General features: G+C 38.3%; 1 protein-coding gene across 1 annotated transcript in view; it reads left to right on the top strand.

Annotated features, from left to right (window-relative positions):
- USH2A (usherin) overlaps positions 1–26,006 on the top strand; it is a 737,336-nt gene extending 711,330 nt beyond the window's left edge. Inside the window, exons 61-62 of the mRNA XM_060127145.1 lie at positions 23,978–24,199; positions 25,820–26,006. Coding sequence (XP_059983128.1) covers positions 23,978–24,199; positions 25,820–25,909 — 312 coding nt within the window. The 3' untranslated portion in view covers positions 25,910–26,006. The remainder of the gene's footprint in view (positions 1–23,977; positions 24,200–25,819) is intronic.
- Positions 26,007–27,966: the final 1,960 nt, after the last annotated feature.

Genomic DNA, 27,966 nt, shown 5'->3' with positions numbered 1-27,966 from the left:
CATGTGCCTCTTGGCCAGCCGTATGTCTTCTTTGGAGATATGTCTATTTAGGTCTTCTGCCCATCTTTCAATTGGGTTGTTTTATTTTTATTTATTTTATTTTTATTATTATTATTAGTGTGTGTGCGCTGCATTGTGCGGCTTGCAGGATTTTAGTTCCCTGACCAGGGATTGAAATTGGGCCATGGCAGCGAAAGCACCAATCCTAACCCCTGGACCACCAGGGAAGTTCTGGGGTTGTTTGTTTTTTCTCACTGAGTTGTTTGTACATTTTAGAAATTAAACCCTTATTGGTCGCATCATTTGCAAATATTTTCTCCCAGACTGTAGGTTGTCTTTCTGTTTGGTTTATGGTTTCCTTTGCTGTGCAAAAGCTTATAAGTTTGATTGGGTCCCATTTGTTTATTTTTGCTTTTATTTCTATTGCCTTTGGAGACTGACCTAAAAAAAATCAGTATGATTTATGATTTTAGGTCAGAAAATGCTTTGCCTTTGTTCCCTTCTGGGAGTTTTTTCGTGTCGCGTCTTATATTTAAGTCTTTAAGCCATTTTGAGTTTATTTTTGTGTATGGTGTGAGGGTGTGTTCTATCTTCATTGATTTACATGCAGCTGTCCAACTTTTCCAACACCACTAGCTGAAGAGACTGTCTTTTCCCCATTGTATATTCTTGCCTCCTTTGTCAAAGGTGAATTGACCATAGGTGTGTAAGTTTATTTCTGGGCTCTCTATTCTGTTCCATTGATCCATATGTCTTTTTGTGCCAATATCACACTGTTTTGATTACTGTAGCTTTGTAGTATTGTCTGAAGTCTTGGAGGGTTATGCCTCCTGCTGTTTTCTTTTTCCTCAAGATTGTTTTGGCAAGTCTGGGTGTTTTATGGTTCCATATAAATTTTAGTATTATTTGATCCAGTTCAGTGAAAAATGTCATGGGTAATTTGATAGGGATCGCATTAAATCTGTAGATTGCTTTGGATAGTATGGCCATTTTAACAATATTCTTCCAATCCAAAGACATGTAATGTCTTTCCAGTTCTTTGAATCATCTTGAATTTACTTTATTAATGTTTTGTGTTTCTCAGCATGTAAGTCTTTCATCTCCTTGGTGAGGTTTATTCCTAAGTATTTTTTTTTGGATGCAACTTTAAAGGGTATTGTTTGTCTGCATTCCCTTTCTGATATTTCATTGTTAGTGTAAAGAATTGCAACCAATTTATGTATATTAATTTTGTATCCAGCTACCATGCTGAATTTGTTTATCAGTTCTAGTAGTTTTTTTGTGGCATCTTTTGGGTATTCTAGATATAGTATCTTGTCATCTGTTTATAATGATAATTTTACCTCCTCCCTACCAATTTGAACATGTTTTATTTTTCTTGTCTAATTGCTGTGGCTAGGACTGGCAATTCTATTTTGAATAGAAGTGGTGAGAGTAGGCATGCTTGTCTTTTTCCAGATTTTAACAGGAAGGCTTTCAGCTTTTCACCATTGAATATTATACTGGTTGTGGGTTTGTCATAAATAGCTTTTATTATGTTGAGATATGTTCCCTCTATACCCACTTTCATAAGGGGTTTTATCATGAATGGATATTGAATTTTATTAAATGCTTTTTCTGCATCTATTGAGATGATCATGTGTTTTTGTCTTTTCTTTTGCTGATGAGGTGTATCACATTGATTTGCATATGTTGAACCATCCTTTTGACTCTGGGATGAACCCAAATTGGTTGTGGTGTATGATCTTTTTTATGTGTTGTTGGATTCAGTTTACTAGTATTTTATTGAGAATTTTTACACCTATATTCATCAAAGATATTGGCCTGAAATTTTCTTTTTTGGTAGTGCCTTTGTCTGATTTTGGTATCAGGGTGGCAGTGTCTTCATAGAATGTCTTTTGAAGTGTTCCTTCCTCTTCAATCTTTTGGAAGAGTTTGAGAAGGATCAGTATGCATTCTTCTTTGTATGTTTGGTAGAATCCACATGTGAAGACATCTGGTTCTGGAGTTTTATTTGTAAGGAGTTTTTTGAAATTACAGATTCTGTTTCACTTCTAGTGATCAGTCTGTTCAAGTTATCTATTTCTTCTTGATTCAGTTTTGGTGCATTGTATGTTTCTAGAAACTTGTCCATTTCTTCTAGTTTGTCCAATTTGTTGACATAAATTGTTCACAGTATTCTCTTATTTTTTTTCCCCCCATGGTATCAGTTGTGATTTCTGCTCTTTCCTTTCTTATTTGTTTCTTTGTGTCTCCTCTCATTTCTTCTTGGTGAGCTTGGCCAGAGGTTTGTCTATTTTGTTTACTGTCTCAAAGAACCAGCTCTTGGTTTTATTGATTTTTTTCTATTGTCTTTTAATCTCTATTTATTTCCTCTCTGATCTTTGTTATCTCCTTCCTTCTGCTGACTTTAGGTTTTCTTTGTTCCTTTTCTCATTCTTTTAGGTGGTGGGTTTAGGTTGTTTCCTAAAGAAGACCTATATCACTATGAATTTCCATGTAAGAAATGCTTTTGCTGCATCCCATAGATTTTGTATGGCTGTGTTTTCATTGTCTCATTGCTTCAAGTATTTTTTAATTTCTTCTTTTTTTTTTTTTTTTGGTTTTCAGGGAAAAGTTTTTATTTTACTTATTTATTTTTTTATTTATTATTTTATGTTGGAGTATAGTTGATATACAATGTTGTGTTTCAGGTGTATAGCAAAGTGATTTAGTTATACATATACATATATTTATGCTGTTTCAGATTCTTTTCCCATGTAGGTTCTTACAGAGTATTGAGTAGAGTTCCTTGCACTATACTGTAGGTCCTTCTTGATTATCTATTTTATATATAGTGGTGTGTATATGTTAATCCCAACCTCCTAATTTATCCCTTGACCCACCCCCACCTTTCCCCATTGGTAACCATAACTTTCTTTTCTATGTCTGTGGGTCTGTTTAATAGTTAGTAGTTCTTTAATAATTCGCAATATAGAGCACCTTTTCATGTGCTTTTTGCCCATCTGTATGTCTTCTGTGGAGAAATGTTGATTTATGTCTTCTGCCCATTTTTTTTATTGTGTTGATTTTTTTTTTAATTTTGAGCTGCATGAGCTGTTTTTATATTTTGAAGATTAATCCCTTTGTGGTCACATCATTTGCAAATATTTTTTCTCATTCGGTGGGTTATCTTTTCGTTTTGTCAGTGGTTTCCTTTGTGGTGCAAAAGCTTTTTTTTTTTCATTTTTATTGGAGTAGAGTTGTGTTAGTTTCACATGCACAGCAAAGTAAATCACAGTAATTATATATGTGTGTGTATATATATAATATATATGCATATTATATATATTTTTTATATATATATAAAATCTTCATTCTTTTTCAGATTCTTTTCCCATATAGGTTATCACAGAATATTGAGTACAGTTGCCTGTGCTATACAGTAGGTCCTTATTCGTTATTAATTTTATACATAGTAGTTGGTATATGTTAATCCAAATCTCCTAATTTATCACTTACACCAGCACTTCCCCTTTGGTAACCTTAAGTTTGATTTCGAGATCTGTGAGTCTGTTTCTGTTTTGTAACTCAGTTCATTTGTATTATGTTTTAACTAGATTCCACATATAAGTGATATCATATGATATTTGTCTTTATCTGACTTAATTCACTTAGTATGATAATTTCTAGGTCCATACATGTTGCTGCAACTGGCATTATTTCATTCTTTTTTAAAATTTTTATTTTATATTGCAGTGTAGTTGATTTACAATGATGTGTTAGTTTCAGCTGTACAGCAAAGTGATTTAGTAATACATATACATATATCTATTCTTTTTCAGATTTTTTTCCAATATAGGTTGTTACATGGTACTGAGTAGAGTTTCCTGTGCTATACATTAGGTCCCTATTTTGTATATGATAGTTTGTATATGTTAATCCCAACCTCCTAATTTATTCCTCCCCCCACCTTTCCCCTTTTTGTAACCATAAGCTTGTTTTCTAAGGCTGTGAGTTTGTTTTTGTTTTGTAAATAAGTTCATTTGTATCATTTTTAGATTCCACATATAAGTGATATCATATATTTGTCTTTTTCTGTCTGACTTACTTCACTTAGTATGATAAACTCTAGGTCCTTCCATATTGCTGCAAATGGCATTATTTCATTATTGTTTATGGCTGAGTAATATTCCATTATATATATGTACCACATCTTCTTTATCTACTCATCTGTTGATGGACATTCACATTACTTCCATGTCTTGGCTATTATACATAGTACTGCTGTGAACATTGGGGTGTGTGTATCTTTCTGAATTAGAGTTTTCCTCTTTTCTGGCTATGTGTCCTGGAGTGGAATTACTGGATCATATGGTAGTTCTATTTTTAGTTTTCTGAGGAACCTCCATACTGTTTTCCACAGTGGCTGCACCAACTTACAATCCCACCAACAGTGGAGGAGGGTTTCCTTTTCTCCACACCCTCTCCAGCTTTTGTTATCTGTAGACTTTTTAATGATGGCCATTCTGACAGGTGTGCAGTGGTACATTGTTGTACTTTTGATTTGCATTTCTCTAATATTCACGATGTTGAGCATCTTTTCATGTGCTTTTTGCCCACCTGTATGTCTTCTTTGGAGAAATGTCTATTTACATCTTCTGCCCATTTCTTGATTGGGATCTTTGTTTTTTTGATATAGAGCTGCATGAGCTACTTGTAAATTTTGGAGATCTATCACTTTCAGTCGCTTCATTTGCAGATATTTTCTCCCATTCTGTGGGTTGTCTTTTCATTTTGTTTATGGTTTCCTTTGCTGTGCAAAGCTTTTAAGTTTAATTAGGTCCTATTTGTTTATTTTTGGTTTTATTTTCATTACTCTAGGGGTTGGATCCAATAAGATGCTGCAATTTAAGTCAAAGAGTGTTCTGCCTATATTTTCCTCTAAAAGTTTTACAGTATCCAGTCTTACATTTATGTATTTAATCCATTTTGAGTTTAGTTTTGTGTACAGTGTTAGAGAATGTTCTAATTTCATTCTTTTACATTTAGCTGTCGAATTTTCCCAGAACAACTTCTTGAAGAGACTCTCTTCTCTTCATTGTATATTGTTGCCTCCTTTGTCGTAGATTAATTGATCATAGTTGCCTGGGTTTATTTCTGGGCCTTCTATCATAGTCCCTTGATCTCTATTTCTGTTTTTGTGCCAGTACCATACTGTTTTGATTACTGTAGCTTTATAGTATAGTCTGAAGTCAGGAAGCCTGATCCCTACAGCTCTGTTTTTCTTTCTCAACATTGTTTTGGCTATTCAGGGTCTTTTGTGTTTCCATACACATTTTAAGATTTTTTGTTCTAGGTCTGCAAAAATACCAGTGGTGATATGATAGGAATAGCTTGAATCTGTAGACTGCCTTGGGTAGTATATTCATTTTGACCATATTGATTCTTCCAATCCAAGAACATGGTATATCTTCCCATCTGTTTGAGTCATCGCCGATTTCTTTCATCAGTGTCTTATAGTTTTCAGAGTACAGGTCTTTTGCCTCCTTAGGTAGGTGTAGTCCTAGGTATTTTATTCTTTTTGATGTGATGGTAAATGGAATTGTTTCCTTAATTTTTCTTTCTGATCTTTCGTTGTTAGCATATAGAAATGCAACAGATTTCTGTGTATTAATTTTGTATCCTGCAACATTACCAAATTCATTGATAAGCTGTAGTTATCATCTGGTAACATCTTTAGGATTTTCTATGTATAGTATCATGTCATCTGCAAACATTGACCATTTTATTTCTTCTTTTCCAATTTGGATTCCTTTTATTTCCTTTTCTTCTCTGATTGCCGTGGCTAGGACTTCCAAAACTTCCAAAGCTAGGACTATTCAAACTATGTTGAATAAAAGTAGTGAGAATAGACATCCTCGTCTTGTTCCTGACCTTAGAGGGAATGCTTTCAGCTTCTCACCTGAGAATGATGTTAGCTGTGGGTTTGACATATATGGCCTTTATTATATTGAGGTATGTTCCCTCAATTCCCAGTTTCTGGAGAGTTTTTATCATAAATTGGTGTTGAATTTTGTCAAAAGCTTTTTCTGCATCTATTGAGATGATCATATGGTTTTATTCTTCAATTTGTTAATGTGGTGTATCACACTGGTTGATTTGTGGTATTGAAAAATCCTTGCATCCCTGGAATAAATCCCACTTGATCCTGGTGTATGATCCATCTAATGTATTGTTGGATTGGGTTTGCTAATATTTTGTTGAGGATTTTTGTGTCTGTGTTCATCAGTGACATAGTCCTGTAATTTTCTTTTTCTGTGATATCTTTGTCTGATTTTGGTATCAGGGTGATGGTGGCCTCATAAAATGAGTTTGGGAGTGTTCCTACCTCTGCAATATTTTGGAAGAGTTTCAGAAGGATAGGTGTTAACTCTTGTCTAAATGTTTGATAGAATTCGCCTGTGAAGCCATCTGGTCCTGGACTTTTGTTTCTTGGGAATATTTTAATCATTGTTTCAATTTCAGTGCTTGTGATTGGTCTGTTCATATTTTATATTTCTTCCTAGTTCAGTTTTGGGAGATTGCACCTTTCTAAGCATTTGTCCATTTCTTCTAGGTTGTCCATTTTATTGGCATAGAGTTGTTTGTAGTAGTCTCTTATGATCATTTATATTTCTGTGGTGTCAGTTGTAACTTTTCCTTTTTCATTTCTAACTTTCTTGATTTGAAAGTTCATTTCTAACTTTCTATCTTTTTTTCCTTGATTGAGTCTGCATACGTTTTATCAATTTTGTTTATCCTTTCAAAGAAACAGCTTTTAGTTTCATTGATCTTTTCTATTGTTTTCTTCTTCTCTATTTCGCTTTTTTCTGCTCTGATCTTTATGATTTCTTTCCTTCTACTAATTTTGGGTTTTGTTTATTCTTCTCTAGTTGCTTTAGGTGTATGGCTAGGTTGTTTATTGGGGATTTTTCTTGTTTCTTGAGGTAAGAATGTATTGCTATATAATATTCCCTAATAAAACTGCTTTTGCTGAATCCCAGAGGTTCTGGATCATCGCATTCTCGTTTTCATTTATCTCTAGGTATTTTTTTATTTCCTTCTTGATTTCTTCAATGATCCATTGGTTGTTTAGTAGAATATTGTTTAGCCTCCACATGTTTCTGTGTTTTACAGGTTTTTTCTTGTAGTTGATTTCTAACGTGATAGTGTTGTGGTCAGAAAAGATACTTGATATGATTTCAGTTTTCTTAAATATACCAAGGCTTGCTTTGTGGCCCAGCTTGTGATCTATTCTGGAGAATGTTCCATGAGCACTTGAAAATAATGTATATTCTGCTGCTTTCTGATGGAATGCCCTATAAATTTCAGTTAAGTCTATCTGGTCTAACATAACATTAGAGGCCTGTGTTTTCTTATTGATTTTCTATCTGCATGATCTGTCCATTGATGTAAGTGGAGTGTTAAAGTCCCCCATAGTATTGTGCTACTCTCAATTTCTGCTTTTATGACTATTAGCATTTGCCTTATATATCGAGATGCTCATACATAGGGTGAATATATATTTAAAATTGTTATATCTTCTTGGATTGATCCTGTGATGATTCTGCAGTGTAATTTTTTTGTCTCTTGTAACCATCTTTATTTTAAAGTCTATTTTGTCTGATACGAGTATTGCTACCCCAAATTTCCTTTGATTTCCTTGTACATGGAATAACTTTTTCCATCCTCTCACTTTCAGTCTGTGTTTCCCTAGATCTGAAGTGGTTCTCTTGTAGACAGCATATATATGGGTTTTGTTTTTGTATCCATTCAGGCAGTCTATGTCTTTTGGTTGGAGCATTTAAACCACTTATATTTATGGTAATTACCAGTATGTATTTATTGCCATTTTGTTGATTATTTTGGAGCTGTTTTTGTTGGTCTCTTTGCTCCCCTTCCTCTTATGTTCTCTTCTTTAGTGATTCAGTGACTATCTTTAGTGTTGTGTTTGGATTCCTTTTTCTTTTTTGAGGGTATATCTATTGTAGATTTTTGATTTGCGATTACCATGAGGTTTTGATACAGCAGTCTATGTATATACAAGACTGTTTTAAGTTGCTAGTCTCTTAATTTCAAATGCATTTCCAATATCCTGCATTTGTACTCTCCTCTTCTCATGATTGCTGGTTTTGACAGCATATTTATGTGTGAGTGATTTCCTACCTTTACTATATGTTTACATTTACCAGTGAGCTTTCCCATTTCATGATTTTCTTGTTTCCAGTTGTGGTCTTTTCTTTTCCATCTAGAAACGTTCCTTTAGCATTTGTTTCAAACCAGATGTTGCATTTAATGTTTAAGAGATATCTTAAACTGTCCTCATTTCTTTTTTTTAAATTAATTAATTTATTTTTAATTTATTTTTGGCTGTGTTGGGTCTTTTTTTTTAAGACTGCACTTTTCCCCTTTTTATTTATATAAACTTTAAAAATTTTTTCACATCTTTATTGGAGTATAATTGCTTTCCAATGGTGTGTTAGTTTCTGCTTTGTAACAAAGTGAATCAGTTATACATATACATATGTCCCCATATCTGTTCCCTCTTGCATCTCCCTCCCTCCCACCCTCCCTATCCCACCCCACTAGGTGGCCACAAAGCACCTAGCTGATCTCCCTGTACTATGCGGCTGCTTCCCGCTAGCTATCTGTTTTATGTTTCATAGTGTATATATGTCCATGACACTGTCATACTTTGTCCCAGCTTAACCATCCCCCTCCCTGTATCCTCAACTCCATTCTCCAGTAGGGCTGCATCTTTATTCCCATCTTGCCCCTAGGTTCTTCTGAGCATTTTGTTTTGTTTTGTTTTGTTTCAATTACATATATATGTGTTAGCATATGGTATTTGTTTTTCTCTTTCTGACTTACTTCACTATGTATGACAGACTCTAGGTCCATCCACCTCACTACAAATAATTCAGTTTGGTTCCTTTTTATGGCTGAGTAATATTCCATTATACATATGTGCCACATCTGCTTTATCCATTCATCTGTTGATGGATACTTAGGATGCTTCCATGTTCTGGCTATTGTAAATAGAGCTGCAATGAACATTTTGGTATATGACTCTTTTTGAATTATGGTTTTCTCAGGGTATATGCTCAGTAGTGGGATTGCTGGGTCGTATGGTAGTTCTACTTGCAGTATTTTAAGGAACCTCCATACTGTTCTCCATAGTGGCTGTATCTATTTACATTCCCACCAACAGTGCAAGAGGGTTCCCTTTTCTCCACACCCTCTCCAGCATTTATTGTTTCTAGATTTTTTGATGATGGCCATTCTGACTGGTGTGAGGTGATACCTCATTGTGGTTTTGATTTGCATTTCTCTAATGATTAATGATGTTGAGCATTCTTTCTTGTGTTTGTTGGCAATCTGTATATCTTCTTTGGAGAAATGTCTATTTAGGTCTGCCAATTTTTGGATTGGGTTGTTTGTTTTTTTGATACTGAGCTTCATGAGTTGCTTGTATCTTTTGGAGATTAATCCTTTGTCAGTTGCTTCATTTGCAAATATTTTCTCCCATTCTGAGGGTTGTCTTTTCACCTTGTTTATGTTTTTTTTTTTGCTATGCAAAAGCTTTTAAGTTTCATTAGATCCCATTTGTTTATTTTTGTTTTTATTTCCATTTCTCTAGGAGGAGGGTCCAAAAGGATCTTGCTGTGATTTATGTCATAGAGTGTTCTGCCTATGTTTTCCTCAAAGAGTTTGATAGTGTCTGGCCTTACATTTAGGTCTTTAATCCATTTTGAGTTTACTTTTGTGTATGATGGTAGGGAGTGTTCTAATTTCATTCTTTTACATGTAGCTGTCCACTTTTCCCAGCACCACTTATTGAAGAAGCTGTCTTTTCTCCAGTGTATGTTCTTGCCTCCTTTATCAAAGGTAAGGTGACCATATGTGCATGGGTTTATCTCTGGGCTTTCTATCCTGTTCCACTGATATATATTTCTGTTTTTGTACCATACTGTCTTGATTACTGTAGCTTTGTAATATATTCTGAAGTCAGGGAACCTGATACCTCCAGCTCCATTTTTCTTTCTCAAGGTTGCTTTGTCTATTCGGGGTCATGTGTTTCCATACAAATTGTGAGATTTTTTGTTCTAGTTCTGTGAAAATTGCCAGTGGTAGCTTGATAGGGATTGTATTGAATCTGTACATTGCTTCAGGTCGTAGAGTCATTTTCACAATGTTGATTCTTCCAATCCAAGAACACGGTATATCTCTCCATCTGTTTGTATCATCCTTAATTATTTTAATCAGTGTCTTATAATTTTCTGCATACAGGTCTTTTGTCTCCTTAGGTAGGTTTATTCCTAGATATCTTATTCTTTTTCTTGCAATGGTAAATGGGAGCGTTTTCTTCCCCCCACCCCCCACCCCCCACCCCCCCCCAGTATGCGGGCCTCTCACTGTTGTGGCCTCTCCCGTTGTGGAGCACAGGCTCTGGAAGTGCAGGCTCAGCGGCCATGGCTCACGGGCCCAGCCGCTCTGCGGCATGTGGGATCTTCCTGGACCGGGGCACGAACCCGTGTCCCCTGCATCGGCAGGAGGACTCTCAACCACTGCACCACCAGGGAAGCCCGGGAGCGTTTTCTTAATTTCACTTTCAGATTTTTCATCATTAGTGTATAGGAATGCAAGTGTTTTCTGTGCATTAATTTTGTACCCTGCTACTTTACCAAATTCATTGCTCATGAGCCAAAATCATTAGCTCTAGTAGTTTTCTGGTAGCATCTTTAGGATTCTCTATGTATAGTATCATGTCATCTGCAAACACTGACAGCTTTACTTCTTCTTTTCCGATTTGGATTCCTTTTATTACTTTTTCTTCTCTGATTGCTGTGACTAAAACTTCCAAAACTATGTTGAATAATAGTGGTGAGAGTGGGCAACCTTGTCTTCTTCCTGATCTTAGTGGAAATGGTTTCAGTTTTTCAACGTTGAGGACGATGTTGGCTGTGGGTTTGTCATATATGGCTTTTATTATGTTGAGGAAAGTTCCCTCTATGCCTACTTTCTGCAGGGTTTTTATCATAAATGGGTGTTGAATTTTGTCGAAAGAGTTCTCTGCATCTATTGAGATGATCATATGGTTTTTATCCTTCAATTTGTTAATATGGTGTATCACATTGATTGATTTGCGTATATTGAAGAATCCTTGCATTCCTGGGATAAACCCCACTTGAGCATAACATATGATCCTTTTAATGTGCTGTTGGATTCTGTTTGCTAGTATTTTGTTGAGGATTTTTGCATCTATGTTCATCAGTGATATTGTCCTGTAGTTTTCTTTCCTTGTGACATCTTTGTCTGGTGTTGGTATCAAAATGATGGTGGCCTCATATAGTGAGTTTGGGAGTGTTCCTCCCTCTGCTATATTTTGGAAGGGTTTGAGAAGGATAGGTGTCAGCTCTTCTCTAAATGTTTGATAGAATTCGCCTGTGAAGCCATCTGGTCTTGGGCTTCTGTTTGTTGGAAGATATTTAATCACACTTTCAATCTCAGTGCTTGTGATTGGTCTCATCATATTTTCTATTTTTCCTGGTTCAGTCTCAGAAAGTTGTGTCTTTCTAAGAATTTGTCCATTTCTTCCAGGTTTCCATTTTATTGGCATATAGTAGCTTGTAGTAATCTCTCATGATCCTTTGTATTTCTGCAGTGTCAGTTATTACTTCTCCTTTTTCATTTCTAATTCTATTGATTTGAGCCTTATCCCTTTTTTTCTTGATGAGTCTGGTTAGTGGTTTATCAATTTTGTTTATCTTCTCAAAGAACAAGCTTTTAGTTTTACTCATCTTTGCTATCGTTTCCTTCATTTCTTTTTCATTTATTTCTAATCTGATCTTTATGATTTCTTTCCTTCCTCTAACTTTGTGTTTTCTTTGTTCTTCTTTCTCTAATTGCTTTAGGTGTAAAGTTAGGTTGTTTATTTGAGATGTTTCTTGTTTCTTAAGATAGGCTGGTATAGCTATAAACTTCCCTCTTAGAACTGCTTTTGCTGCATCTCATAGGTTTTGGGTCATTGTGTTTTCATTGTCATTTGTTTCTAGGTATGTTTTGATTTCCTCTTTGATTTCTTCAGTGATCTCTTGGTTATTAATTAGTGTGTTTGTTAGCCTCCATGTGTTTGTATTTCTTACAGATTTTTTCTTGTAATTGATATCTAGTCTCAGAGCGTTGTGGTTGGAAAAGATACTTGATATGATTTCAATTTTCTTAAATTTACCAAGGCTTGATTTGTGACCCAAGATATGATCTATCCTAGAGAATGTTCCATAAGCACTTGAGAAGAAAGTGTATTCTGTTGTTTTTAGACAGAATGTCCTATAAATATCAATTAAGTCCATCTTGTTTAATGTATCATTTAAAGCTTGTGTTTCCTTATTTATTTTCATTTTGGATGATCTGTCCATTGGTGAAAGTGGGGTGTTAAAGTCCCCTACTATGATTGTGTTACTGTCAGTTTCCCCTTTTATGGCTGTTAATATTTTCCTTATCTATTGAGGTGCTCCTATGTTGGGTTCATAAATGTTTACAATTGTTGTATCTTCTTCTTGGATTGATCCCTTGATCATTATGTAGTGTCCTTCTTTGTCTCTTGTAATAGTCCTTGTTTTAAAGTCTATTTTGTCTGATATGAGAATTGCTACTCCAGATTTCTTTGATTTCCATTTGCATGGAATAACTTTTTCCATCTCCTCACTTTCAGTCTGTATGTGTCCCTTGGTCTGAAATGAGTCTCTTGTAGACAGCATATATACAGGTCTTGTTTTTGTATCCATTCAGCCAGTCTAAGTCTTTTGGTTGGAACGTTTAATCCTTTTACTTTTAAGTTAATTATTGATATGTATGTTCCTATTACCATTTTCTTAATTCTTTTGCTTTTACTATTGTAGGTCTTTTCCTTCTCTTCTGTTTCCTGCCTAGAGGAGTTCCTTTAGCATTTGTTGTAAAGCTGGTTTGGTGGTGCTGAATTATCTTAGCTTTTGCTTGTCTGTAAAGCTTGTAATTTTTCCATCAAATCTGAATGAGATCCTTGCTGGGTAGAGTAATCTTGGTTGTAGGTTTTTCTCTTTCATCTCTTTAAATATGTCCTGCCAGTCCCTTCTGGCTTGCAGAGTTTCTGCTGAATGATCAGCTGTTTACCTTATGGAGATTCCCTTGTGTGTTATTTGTTGTTTTTCCATTGCTGCTTTTAATTTTTTTTTTTGTATTTAATTTTTGAAAGTTTGATCAATATGTGTCTTGGTGTGTTTCTCCTTTGATTTATCCTGTATGGGACTCTCTGTGCTTCTTGGACTTGATTAACTATTTCCTTTCCCATATTAGGGAAGTTTTCAACTATAATCTCTTGAAATATTTTCTCAGTCCCTTTCTTTTTCTCTTCTTCTTCTGGGACCCCTATAATTCGAATGGTGGTGCATTTCATGGTGTCCCAGAGGTCTCTGAGACTGTCTTCAATTCTTTTCATTCTTTTTTCTTTATTCTGCTCTGCAGTAGTTATTTCCACTATTTTATCTTCCAGGCACTTATCCGTTCTTCCGCCTCAGTTATTCTGCTATTGATCCCTTCTAGAGAATTTTTAAGTTCATTTATTGTGTTGTTAATCTCTGTTTGTTTGCTCTTTACTTCTTCTAGGTCCTTGTTAAACGTTTCTTGTATTTTCTCCATTCTATTGCCAAGATTTTCGATCATCTTTACTATCATTATTCTTTATTCTTTTCAGGTAGACTGTCTATTTCCTCTTCACTTGTTAACCCTGATGGGTTTTTATCTTGCTCCTTCATCTGTGGTGTGTTTTTCTGTCTTCTCATTTTGCTTAACTTACTGTGTTTGGGGTCTCCTTTTTGCAGGCTGCGGGTTTGTTGTTTCCATTGATTTGGTGTCTGTGCCCAGTGGCAAAGGTTGGTTCAGTGGGTTGTGTAGGCTTCCTGGTGGAGGGGACCAGTTCCTGTGTTCTGGTGGATGAGGCTGTATCTTGTCTTTCTGGTCAGCAGGTCCATGTCTGGTGGTGTGTTTTGGGCTGTCTGTGTACTTATTATGATTTTAGGCAGCCTCTGTGCTAATGGGTGGGTCTGTATTCCTGTCTTGCTAGTTGTTTGGCATAGGGTGTCTAGCACTGTAGCTTGCTGGTCATTGAGTGAAGCTGGGTCTTGACGTTGAGATGGAGATCTCTGGGAGATTTTCGCCGTTTGATATTACATGGAGCTGGCAGGTCTCTTGTGGACCAGTGTCCTGCACTTGGCTCTCCCACCTCAGAGGCACAGCCCTGACACCTGGGTGGAGCACCAAGAGCCTGTCATCCACAAGGCTCAGAATAAGAGGGAGAAAAAATAAGACAGAAAGAGAGAAAGAAAGAAAGAAAGAAAGAAAGAAAGAAAGAAAAGTAAGAAAGAAAAAAAGAAAGAAAGAATAAAATAAAATAGTTATTAAAATACGAAATAAATAATTATTAAGAAAAAAGTGTTTTTAAGTAATAAAAACAATAAATAAATGGACAGACAGAACCCTAGGACAAATGGTAAAAGCAAAGCTATACAGACAAAATCACACATAGAAGCATACACATACACACTCACAAAAAGAGAAACAGGGAAAAAATATGTATCGTTGCTCCCAAAGACCACATCCTCAATTTGGGTTGATTTGTTGTCTATTCAGATATTCCACAGATGCAGGGTACATCAAGTTAATTGTGGAGATTTAATCCGCTGCTCCTGAGGCTGCTGGGAGAAATTTCTTTCTCTTTTTTTTGCACAGCTCCCGGGGTTCAGCTTTCTATTTGGTCCTGCCTCTGCGTGTAGGTCACCTGAGGGCGTCACTTCTTCACTCAGACAGGACGGGGTTAAAGGATCAGCTTGTTCAGAGGCTCTGGCTCACTCAGGCTGGGGGGAGGGTGGGGTACGGATGAGGGGCGAGCCTGCGGCGGCAGAGGCCGGTGTGTCGTTGCACCAGCCTGAGGCGTGCCGTGCGTTCTCCCGGGGAAGTTGTCCCTGGATCCTGGGACCCTGGCAGTGGCGGGCTGCACAGGCTCCCGGGAGGGGAGGTGTGGTAGTGACCTGTGCTTGCACACAGGATTCTTGGTGGTGGCAGCAGCAGGCTTGGTGTGTCACGTCCGTCTGTGGTGTCCGCACTGATAGCCACAGCTTGCACCCGTCTCTGGAGCTCCTTTAAGCAGCGCTCTTAATCCCCTCTCCTTGCACACCAGGAAACAAAGAGGCAAGAAAAAGTCTCTTGCCTCTTCGGCAGCTCCAAACTTTTTCCCTCCCGGCTAGCTGTGGCGCACTAACCCCCTTCCGGCTGTGTTCACGCAGCCAGCCGCAGTCCTCTCCCGGCGCTCCGACCGAAGCCCGAGCCTCAGCTCCCAGCCCCGCCCGGCCCGGCGGCTGAGCAGACAAGCCTCTCGGGCTGGTGAGTGCTGGTCGCATTGATCCTCTGTGCGGGAATCTCTCCGCTTTGCCCTCCGCAGCCCTGTGGCTGCGCTCTCCTCCGCGGCTCCAAAGCTCCCCCCTCTGGCACCCGCAGTCTCCGCCCGCGAAGGGGCTTCTAGTGTGTGGAAACTTTCCCTCCTTCACGGCTCCCTCCCAGAGCTGCAGATCCTGTCCCTATTCTTTTGTCTCTGTTTTTTCTTTTTTCTTTTGCCCTACCCAGGTACGTGGGGAGTTTCTTGCCTTTTGGGATGTCTCAGGTCTTCTGCCAGCATTCAGTATGTGTTATGTAGGAGTTGTTCCACATGTAGATGTATTTCTGTTGTATTTGTGGGGAGGAAGTTGATTTCCACGTCTTACACTTCCGCCATCTTGAAGCTCCTCCCTGCTGTGTTGGGTCTTTGGTGTTGCAAGTGGGCTTTCTGTAGTTGCGGTGAGCAGGGACTACTCGTCGTTGCAGTGCATGGGCTGCTCATTTCGGTGTCTTCTATTGTTGTAGAGCATGGTCTCTGTGTGTGCGGGCTTCAGGAGTTGTGGCACATGGGCTCAGTAGTTGTGGCTTGCGGGCTGTAGAGTGCAGGCTCAGTAGTTGTGGCGCACGGGCTTAGTTGGTTCGCCACATGTGGGATCTTCTGGGACCAGGGCTTTAACCCGTGTCCCCTGCATTGGCAGGCAGATGCTTAACCACTGCACCACCAGGGAAGTCCCTTAAACTGTCCTCATTTCTTTTCATTCGTTTTTCTTTATTCTGTTCTACAGCAGTGATTTCCACTATTCTGCCTTTGAGCTCACGTATCCAATCTTCTGCCTCATTCATTCTGCTATTGATTCTTTCTAGTGTATTTTTCATTTCAGTTATTGTATGTTCAACTTTGTTCTTTAGATCTTCTAGTTCTTTGTTAAGCATTTCTTGTAACTTCTCAGTCTGTTCCTCCATTTTTTTCTGAGATCTTGGATCATCTTTACTGTCATTACTCTGAAGTCTTTTTTCGGATAGATTGACTAGCTCCACTTCACTTAGTTGTTCTTCTGGGGTTTTATTTTGTTCCTTCGTCTGGAACATATTCCTCTGCCATCCTATTTTGTCTAACTTTCTGTGTTTGCAGTCCCGCAAGCTGCAGGATTGTAGTTTCTCTTGCTTCTGGTGTCTGTCCCCTGGTGAGTGAGGCTGGTGTAAGAGGCTTGGGCAGGCTTCCTGGTGGGAGAGACTGGTGCCAGCCTACTGGTGTTTGGAGCTGGGTCTTGTCCCTCTGTTGGGCAGGGCCATATCAACAGGTGTGTTTAGAGGTGGCTGTGGACTGAGGAAGACTTTAAACAGCTTGTCTGCTGATGGGTGAGGCTGTGTTCCTGCCCTGTTGGTTGTTTGGCCTGAGGCGACCCAGCACTGGAACATGCAGGCTGTTGGGTGTGGCCAGTTCTTGGCATCAAAATGGAGACCTGCAGACAGCTCATACCAATTAGTGCTCCCCAGTACCTTGACACCAGTATCGTTGTCCCTGCAGTGAGACACAGTTACCCCCCTACCTCTCCAGGAGACCCTCCCAGACCAACAGGTAGGTCTGACCCAGGCTTCTGTGAAGTCACTGCTTTTTCCCTGGGTCCCAGGGTGCACAAGACCTTGTGTGTGCCCTCCAAGAGTGGAGCTTATGGTTTCTCCAGTCCTATGGAGTTCCTGCGATCAAGTCCCATTGGCCTTCAAAATCAAGTGCTCTGGGGGCTGCTCCTCCTGAAGCCAAACCCCCAGACTGGGCAGCATGACATAGGCTCAGAACTCTCACTCCTGTAGGAGACCCTCTGTGATATAATTATTTTCCAGTTGTGTGTTGCCCACCTGGCAGGTATGGGATTTGATTGTATCGTGAATGCACCCCTCCTACCATCTCATTGTGTCTTCTTCTTTGTCTTTGTATGTAGAATATCTCTTTTGTTAGGTTCCGGTCTTTTTTGTCGATGGTTGTTCAGCAGTTAGTTGTGATTTTGGTGTTTTCTTGAAAAGAAGTGAACTCAGGTCCTTCTACTCTGCCATCTTGTCCTCCAGCCAGGCATCTGTTTCATCCTTTTCTATGGCTCAGTAATATTCCATTGTATAAATACACCACATCTCCCTTATCCATAAATCTGTCAATCTGTCAGTGGATGTTTAGGTTGTTTCCATGTCTTGGTTATTGTGAATAGTGCTGCTATGAACATAGGGGTGCATGTATCTTTTTGAATTATAATTTTGTCTGGATATATGTCCAGGAGTGAGATTGCTGGATCATATAGCAACTCTATTTTTAGTTTTTTGAGGAACCTCCATACTGTTTTCCGTATTGGCTGCACCAATTGACATTCCCACCAACAGTATAGGAGGGTTCCCTTTTCTCCACAACCCCCTCCAGCATTTGTTATTTGTAGAATTTTTAATGATGCCCATTCTGATTCGTGTGAGGTGGTACCTCGTTGTAGTTTTGATTTGATTTCTCTAATAATTAGCAATGATGGGCATCTTTTCATGTGCCTATTGACCATCTGTATGTCTTCTTTGGAGAAATGTATATTTAGGTATTTTGCCCATTTTTTAATTGTGTTGTTTGTTTGTTTTGTTGTTATTGAGTTGTATGAGCTGTTTGTATATTTCAAAAATTAAGCCCTTTATTGGTCACATCATTTGCAAATATTTTCTTGCAGTCTGTAGGTTCTCTTCATTTGGTTTATGATTTCCTTTGCTGTCAAAAGCTGATAAGTTTGATTACGTCCCACTTGTTTATTTTTGTTTTTATTTTTATTGCCTTGGGAGACTGACCTACGAAAATGGTATGATTTATATCAAAGACTGTTTTGCCTATGTTCTTTTCTAAGAGTTTTATGATGTCATGTCTTATATTTGTCTTTAAGTCATTTTGAGTTTATTTTTGTGCATGATGTGAAGGTATGTTCTAACTTCATTGATTTGCATGTGGCTGTCCAACTCTCCCAACACCACTTACTGAAGAGATTTTCTTTTCTCCATTGTATGTTCTTTACTCATTTGTTGATAATTAATTGTCCATAGGTGTGTGTTTATTTTGGAGCTCTTCTATTCCATTGATCCATGTGTCTTTTTTCTGCCCATACCACACTGTTTTGATAACTGTAGCTTTGCAATATTGTCTGAAGTCTTGGAGGGTTATGCCTCCTGCTTTGTTCTTTTTCCTGAGAATTGCTTTGGCAATTCTGGGTCTTTTTAGGTTCCATATAAATTTTAGTGTAATTTGTTCTAGTTCTGTGAAAAATGTCATGGATAATTTGATAGGGGTCACATTAAATCTATAGATTGCTTTGGATAGTGTGGCCATTTTAACACTATTAATTCTTCCAAGCCAAGAGCATGGGATATCTTTCCATTTCTTTTTATCATCTTCAGTTTCCTTTATTGATGTTTTGTAGTTCTCAGCATATAAGTATTTTCACCTTCTTGGTGAGTTTTATTCCTAAGTATTTTATTTTATTTTTTGATGCAACTTTAAAGGGTATTGTTTGTCTACATTCCCTTTCTGATATTTCATTGTTTGTATAAAGAAATGCAACCAATTTCTGTATGTTAATCTTGTATCCTGCTACTTTGCTGAATTTATCAGTTCCAGTAGTTTTTGTGTGGAGTCTTTAGGGTTTTCTCTATGTGGTATTATGTCATCTGCATATAATGACAATTTTACCTCTTCCCTACCAATCTGAACACATTTTATTTCTTTTTCTTGTCTAATTGTTGTGGCTAGGACTTCCAATACTATGCTGAATAGAAGTGTTGACCATGGGCATCCTTGTCTTGTTCCAGATTTTAGCAGGAACGCTTTCAGCTTTTCACCATTGAGTAGTATATTGGCTATGGGTTTGTCATAAATAGCTTTTATTATGTTGAGATATGTTACCTCTCTATCCACTTTTGTAAGGGTTCTTATCATGAATCAATGGTGAATTTTATCAAATGCTTTTTCTGCATCTACTGAGATGATCATGTGGTGTTTGTCTTAGTTTTTGATGTGGTGCATTACATTGATTGATTTACATATGTCAAACCATCATTGTGACCCTGGGATGAATCCAAGTTGGTTGTGGTGTATGATCTTTTTTATGTATTGTTCTATTTGGTTTGCTAATATTTTGTTGAGAATTTTTGCATCTATATTCATCAAAGATATTGGCTTGTAATTTTCTTTTTTGGTGGTGTCTTTATCTCGTTTTGGTATCAGGGTGATGGTGACTTCATGGAATGTCTTTGGGAGTGTTCCCTCCTCTTCAGTCTTTTGGAAGAGTTTGAGAAGGATTGGTGTAAGTTCTTTGTATGTTTGGTAGAATTTGCCTGTGAAGCCATCTGGTCCTGGACTTTTATTTGTAGGGAGTATTTTTATTACAAATTCTATTTCATTTCTAGTGACTGGTCTTTTCAAGTTATCTATTTCTTCTTCATTCACTTTTGGTGGACTGTATGTTTCTAGAAACTTGTCCATTTCTACTAGGTTGCCGAATTTGTTGGCATACAATTGTTCATAGTATTCTCTTATGGTTTTTTGTATCTCTGCAGTATCAGTTGTGCTTTCTCCTCTTTCCTTATTTTATTTGAGTCTTCTCTCTTTTCTTCTTGGTGAGCCTAGCCAGAGGTTTGTCAATTATGTTTACCGTTTCAAAGAACCAGCTGTTGGTTTTATTGATTTTTTTCTATTGTTCTTTTTTAAATCTCTATTTATTTCCTTGCTGATCTTTATTACTTCCTTCTTTCTGCTGACTTTAGGTTTTGTTTATTCTTTTTTTCTTTTCTAATTCTTTTAGGTGATGGGTTAGGTTTTTTTCAACTTTTCTTGTTTTATGAGGAAGGCCTGTATCACTATGAACTTCTCTCTAAGAACTTCTTTTGATGCATCCCATAGATTTTGCATGGTTGTGTTTTCATTGTCATTTGCCTCAAGGTATTTTAAAATTTTTTCTTTGTTTTCATTGTTGGCCCATTGGCTTTTTAATAGCATGTTGTTTAGTCTTCATGTAATTGTTTTTCTTTTTTCCTCATTTCTTTTTCTGTGGTTGATTTCTAGTTTCATGCCACTGTGGTCAGAAAAGATGCTTGAAATAATTTCTACACTCTTAAATTTGTTGACTGTTTTGTGCCCTTGTATGTGGTCAATCCTAGGCAGTGTTCCATGTGCACTTGAAAAGAATGTGTATTCTACTTTTTTAAGATGTAATGTCCTGAAAATATCAATTAAGTCTAACTGTTCTATTGTATCATTTCAGAGCTCTGTTGCCTTACTGATTTTCTGTCTAAAAAATCTTTCCATTGATGTGAGTGAGGTGTTAAAATTCTCCTACTATTATTGTATTCCCATCAGTTTCTCTCTTTATGTCTGTTAGTATTTGTTTTATGTATTTGGGTCCTCCTATACTGGGTGCATATATGTTGACAAGTGTAATATCCTCTTACATTGATCCCTTTACAGTGTCCTTCTTTATCTTTCTTTTTAGACTTTGTTTTAATGTCTATTTTGTCTGATATGAGTATTGCAACCCCCACTTTCTTGTCATTTCTGTTTGCGTGAAATATCTTTTTGCATTCCCTCACTTTCCACCTGTGTGTGTCCTTTGTCCGAAAGTGGGTCTCTTGTAGGCAGCATATTGTAGGCAGCATATTGTAGGCTCTTGTTTTATATCCAGTCTGCTACTCTATGTCTTTTGATTGGAGCATTTTGTCCGTTGACATTTAAGATAATTATTGATATTTTATTGCCATTTTAAACCTTGTTTTCCCATTGATATTGTATTTCTCTTTCTTTTTCTTTTGTTTTTCCTTTTGTGGTTTGATGATTTTCTTTTGTATTATTCTTGTGTTCTTTTTTTGGTTTTTGTGAATTCATTGTATGTTTTTTATTTCTGGTTACCTTGTTTTTCAAGTATATTAGCCCCTTCCTATATCTACTGATTTTAGACTGGTAGTCATATAGTCTCAGACACATGCTGGAAAAAAAAATCTTCATTTTCATACTCTCCTCTCCCACATTTTATGATTTTGATGCCTTCTTTTACACCTTCATGTTCATCCTTTCTTCATCCTTTTGGTTATCATTGCTTTCACAGAAATTTTTTCTTTTAATATGTGTACTGGCTTATTTAAGTGATTTAGTTTCAAACAGATTTTCTGTTTCCTATAGATTCTTCTTTTCTATTTAGAGAAGACGTTTTGATATTTCCTTTAGGATAGGCTTAGTATTGCTGTATTTTTTTAGTTTTTGCTTGTTTGAGAAATTCTTTATCTCTACTTCTATTCCAAATGATAAGCTTGCAGGCTAGAGTATCCTAGGTTACGTATTTTTCCCTTTCAGGACTTTGAATATATCTTGCCACTCCCTTCTGGTCTGCAGCATTTCTGTAGAGAAAGCAGCTGATAGCCTTATGGAGGTTTGCTTGTAATTAACTCTTTGTTTTTCTCTTGCGCCTTTAGATATTTAGCAGGCCTCCTCTTTGCTCTGTGGTTGTCACTGCCCTGTCAGGGGCAGAGTCTGCTCCTGAGTTGTTGGAGTAGAAGTCCTCAGAACGGTTTCTGAGCTGCAGTGTGAGGTAGACGGGAGTGGAGTGTTCCCGCTGGGAGAGGGGCCACTGAGTCTTCCTTTGCGGGAGCTGTCTACCAGGGAGTGTGCTCTGTGGTGTCACCTGTGCAGGCTCACAAAGTACTCTGTGGTTGGCACTGCCCTCGGCACCACCTCCACTGTGGGAATTCAGGCAGCTGTCCCTGTTGTCCCTCAGGCACTGTGTTCACAAAGCCACCAGCACAGACCCTTTGGTGCCGATCCACTGAAGTTGGGTACCAGGACCGCAGTAGTCACACACCTGGACCTGCCATGGGAGCTATGGAAGCATCCCAGACCCCAGCCCCGCCTCCAAGCACATGTGACCGCAAAGCTCACAGCTGCTGAGGCTGGACTTGTCTGAGCCATGGGAGCACCCACTGTCCTGCTGCCAGAACTCGTAGAGGCAGCAGGGAGAAAGAGGCTGTTATGGCAGGCTTCACCCCTCCCTTCACACGCCCTTTAGCAATGGCACTTTGCCTCTATGGCAGGCCCAGGCTTCTTCTGTGTACACCCCAGTTGTGGCCCATACCACACTCCAGCCCCTTCAGGCTGTCTCCATGCTGCCAACCCCAGTCCTCTCCCCTGGGTCTGTCCTCTGAAGCCTGAGTTTCAGCACCTGGCCCTGCACATACCAGTAGGCATGCATCTTGGGCTGGGGATTGCCCCAAGGTAGCACCAATCCTCTGTGCCCATCTCTCTCTGTTCTGCCTGCTGCCAACCAGTTGTTGTACTCTCTTCCGAGCCTCTGAAGCTCCCTTTCTGTCCCAGCTGATCTCCCCACCAGTGAAGGTGCTTCCTAGGATGTAGGAACGTTTCCTCTTTCACAGCTCCCTCCTAGAGGCGCAGGTCCATCCCAATTTCTTTTTTTTCTTTTGCCCTATGCAGTTATGTGGAGTTCTTTCTTGCACTTCTGGGTGTCTGATATCTATTGCCCTAGTTCAGTAAGGTATTACATGAGCATTATTCTACATGTAGATGTATTTTTGATGTATTTGTGGGAGGAGGTGAGCTCCACGTCCTTCTATTCTGCCATCTTGATTCCTCCTTTCAAAGAATTTGTTTAAAAATGTTCCAAACGCTGATACCCCACTTTTGTTTTCAGTTTGACTCCGTGGCTGATGTATCTGATGTGTCAAGCAATGTTACCCTAAAAAGTTACACCATGCACTTTGAGGTACCTCTGTGTGCTGCATGAATGCACGATCTTTGCATGGTGTGTCAGTGGCACGGTGAAAAGCAGAACACTTCACTGATTGGTTAAATCAGCTAAATCAGAACCCTCAGATGTTTAGAGCAGCTACACTTCCTAATGGCACATTCTAGATCCTAATCATAGAGTGCCTTTGTCTTTCCGATGTCTTTGTGTGTCCTCCTTATTTTGGAGGCTGGAATCCTATAACAAGGGGAACAATGTGGAATGAGAAAAGAGGGAGGGAGGAGTCAGGTTCCCTACATAAATCCAGGAATTTTAAAGTGAAAAACAGTTGTGCTCACTTAGTGACTGACCATGAGAGAACATTGCTAATTTTGCTCTGGGGAAGGGCTGTTCTCAAGAAGGAGGCTCTGTGCTGACACCCATGAAGAGACTACCTTGCTAACCCGACCCCTCACCCTACTGCTTTGCGATGCAGCAGCCCTAGTCCACGGGGAATAATAGCCAAAGCACCAGTATGTGAACTCTTGGGGCACTAAGAATGCTGGCCATCTAACGTGGCCATCAGCTTATTATCTCACCTTTACCAAGAATCCAGGGGCCATAGGATTCCAGATGAGCTAAGTTCCATAGGAGGAGATGGGGACAGCGCTCCCTTCACTGATGATCTAAGTTCCATAGGAGGAGATGGGGACAGCGCTCCCTTCACTGATGACATGTGACACATGATTTTCTATCCTACTTCAAGACTATTTTCTTTAGACCTTAGTCACCAACAGTAACTTTTTTTTCAGGGCTTAGCTGCTACCAAAATCCCCCGGTCTGGGACACCTGTGAGTATTAGGAGCAACCGGAGCCTGTCTGTACTGCGCATCCCAAGTCAGAGCCAAGTCAGCCAGGCCTATTCCCAAGGCGCTCTCCACCGCAGTGTCAGTCAGCTCATAGACATTCAAGACAAGAAGGTCTTGATTGACGACTCGCTGTGGGAAACCATCATGGGCCATGATAGCGGACTGGTGAGTCAATTTCCTCGTCCAGAGCCTTTGCTAAACATTCCAGAAGTATATTGATAAAGAGGTGGCATGGAGCTTCCTGCACCTCATTGAAGGATGGCCGCACGGCACTCAGTGCATCCCTCTGACCATTTACCCAATTATTTTGCAACAACTTGTTTACCTGCTTGATGAGCAGGGTAGAAACTTTGTCTTGTTCCGGCACACAATAGATGCTCAAAAAATAAACTCATGCGTAAGTGAATAGACAAACAGGCTCTGCTTCCTTATCTTGGGCAGAACATGACTGAAAACATTGGAACTGGCCTAAAAGAGGCATAAAGTACAAGCACCTGTTTTACTAAAGGAAAAAAAAAATAAAAGGAAGTGTGTTTTCCTTCTGGTTTATGGTTAGAGGAGAAAAAGAGTCTCTCAATAGGATCAATAGTTTCTTTCCAAGAAACTCAGAAAATTATGATAAATAAGGGCATTACTATTTATGAACTTTGTTTTTCATAATTTCAATCCAGGGGGTACAAAAGAGTTAACGTCATCATTATGTAATATTTATTTTGAGCCCCTAGTGGCTGAAATGAATAAAGTCCTAGAGTTTTTAGCAACCGTCACACTTCATTGTGCCAACTACCTACATGTCTGAGGGAGTACCATTCCTTTGGAATAGTTGGATAATAAATAGATGGCCAACTAAGAACTTAGCCCCTCTGCTTACTCCTCTGAGCCAGAAGTCGCCACCTCCATTTCTTTCAACTGTCTGCTTCTGCATTTGGACTCTCACTCATCGCTCTCTCTCCCACTTCTCACTTTTCCTTCACTGAAAAGTTGATGACTTCCATGAAACCTTTCTTAACTAATGGCAAAGAATAAAGCAAGTTTCCTGGCTCCAGGTTCCAATCACAACAAAAACTAAAATTTACAGTCCTTCTGGTTTGCTTAGAATGATGATAAATAATAAGCATTTAAAAATCATGGGGTTGTTTGAAGTTGTTACAACTGTTGAATTCCATGATTCCATTTTGGATCTAAAGTTTCTAAATATCAAGAATAATTATATTAGGTTGAAACATAAATAATTGATCATATTTGACATGCAAAATGGTAGTTTCATATAGTTCAACATAATACATTGAGGGCTTAGATGAATGTGTGCCCTTACCCAAGAACACACAGCTAGTAATTTTTTTGTGGAATTGGGATCTTAGAAACATTGTCTGATTACACTGCCCCCATTCTTCACTATTATACTATATTGCCATTTTGCTGACTTTTGACCATACTGGTAATAGGCAGTCTGCAAAGTGATTCAGTGAAAGCTTTTCAAGATGCCCATACTCGGCAAATTATCTGTTCATTATAACATTATAATCAATATTACTAGCCCTATTCAATAAATATAAAATACAGTAAGAGAGTGAGACACAATGGAGCATAACAGCTTGCATTCTGGCTCTTCTGTTTAATTTTGAACGAAATCATATAAAAACGTCCCCACTTTACAGATGAGGAAACTGAGGCTTGAAAGGTTAAGATATGGTACAATGTAACGCTCAAATGATATATTAATACATTTTGCATAAGACTATTGCCAGCAACATCCTAACCAGTGATGATTGGTGTCTTTTTCAGTATGTGGATGAAGAGGACCTGATGAATGCCATCAAGGGTTTCAGCTCTATGACTAAGGAACACACCACATTCACCGACACCCATCTGTAAAGGATGGAAACCTGTAAGATATAAAGCTGGATGAGGGCTCCACACCCCATCCCCACTGGGTTATCACACATCATAAATGCTAAAAAGCCATTGCTTGTTATCCTATAATCCTTGAAAGAAATAAGGAGTGTTTTTGAAATTGTTCCTAATAGAGGTCTAAGAACTATTATTTTTCTGGCTGTCTGAAATGTGGGGTTTCTGAAATTTTATGTCCGTATGAAAATACTTATTTTGCTCTCCTTATTTTATGGAAGCTAAATAAGGATATAACTTTTACTTGGCTCATCTGGCAGTGACGCCATTGTTTAAATGAATAATCAGTGGCAATTTCGAGTTGGCCCACAGTTGCTACCGGTAAATGAAGTTACTAATTTAAAAACTAAGGATTCTTCTGAGGGGATGTCATTGCTGCTGCTTTGAGCAGCACAGCACTGCTTCTGCTTTCATTCCCCTATTTCCATGAAAGTCGACATGATCCTGTGAGGAACAGTTCTAATAATAGCTGCAAAATCAAGTCCCAATTTCAGATCAAGCTGAAACACATAAGAGAAGAACAAACTCTGCATTGAGGCTACACGTTTGGCTGTAGGTTCTATTTGATTACAATGTTTAGGGATAAATATTTACCAAACCACATAAACTTGTAAATCCATGTCCGTTCTTACATTTATGAATCTTTTAAAAAACTAAGGAATTAAACAGCTAATTTATAGATTTCAAGGAGAAAAATGAAGGGGTTTGATAGATATTTTACATAGTTTTGAAACTCCAATCAGTACTTTACATAAAATTCTCTCAATTCACTGAATACCCAGGAATATTGATATCTTCAACTTGGCACATTGCACATGGAAACTACTGTTAAATTTGCATTTTTTAACTAGCCTACGTGAAATTAAAAAAGGAAAAATTTTGTGTTCCTTCCAGCCTTGAAATTATAAAATTAACATTTATATGTAAATGCAGGATTACATATATGAATATATATCATATATCTGTACTATATCCCTTCATTTCAGAGAACTGCTAGAATCACTAAGCGCAGATGATATTTAACAGTACCAATTTCCATGGGTCAAAAGTTTTTGCTGTTTACTCTATTTGGATTATAAAGCTGTTGGTGAGTCCTACATCAAGAAGCATTTTTTTCCCCAAGTCAACATAAAATGAAACGTATTTAAGTTTGTGCTTTGCGGAAAACGATGGAAGAAAACCCCTTCTTCATTCCTAAAGGTCTTAATGACTCCAGGAAGTTATTTTGAATACGTATGTCTAAAACACAACTGTCGGACCTATTTTGTGAATTACATTCAGAAATAGGTGGATTTCCCCAAAGCTGAGATGGCAAACACTTGTAAAACAAGGAATAACCTTACTTAGTCTGCCTGAAAATGATGAATTACCCTAAATGTCCAACAGTCAAAGATCATGAACTTTGGGGGTACTGACACTTTATCCACATCTGCAGAAGAGCAGCTCCTCAGAATGACCAACTCCTGGACAAGCCTTGCCAACCTTAAGTGTCAACAGCACAGACCAGTATTAAGCAGAAGTTCTGCCCCCTTGTTAGAAATGCGACAAGCAAACGAATCTGAAATAATTGTGCACATTTGGCAGTGGATGTTCAAATTATATTTTTTCCTCGCCAAAAGTTTTATACTTTCTGAAATGGAGACAGGATTGGCTAATTTCGTTTACAGGTTTAATTCCCACTTGCTCATTGAGTCTTAGCTATTCAGAGCTGGTACAGATGAGCCTTGACCAACCAAGGCTGAGTTTCTGATGCATGTGAGCTACTTAAGGCATATACAGCAAAGTGTTCCTTCCCAGTCCTGTGCTTGCATCCTTATCCTTGGTCTACTCCTCTGCAAATATGATTGGCTAGTCATGGGTGGATTCAGGAGAATGAGCACATCCTCACTGTTGGAAAATTAACTAGACGCTATTATCACATTCTAAAGCTTCAAAGGAACATAAAAAGAAAATTGCAGGGGGGTTTATCTTAAGTTTTTCTCTACTTAATCACCTGTTTAGACATCTGGTTATTACATGAATTC

Source organism: Lagenorhynchus albirostris, chromosome 2 (genome assembly GCF_949774975.1).
Source record: "Lagenorhynchus albirostris chromosome 2, mLagAlb1.1, whole genome shotgun sequence".
Lineage (NCBI taxonomy): Eukaryota > Metazoa > Chordata > Mammalia > Artiodactyla > Delphinidae > Lagenorhynchus > Lagenorhynchus albirostris.
This window is presented reverse-complemented; position numbering and strand designations above follow the sequence as displayed.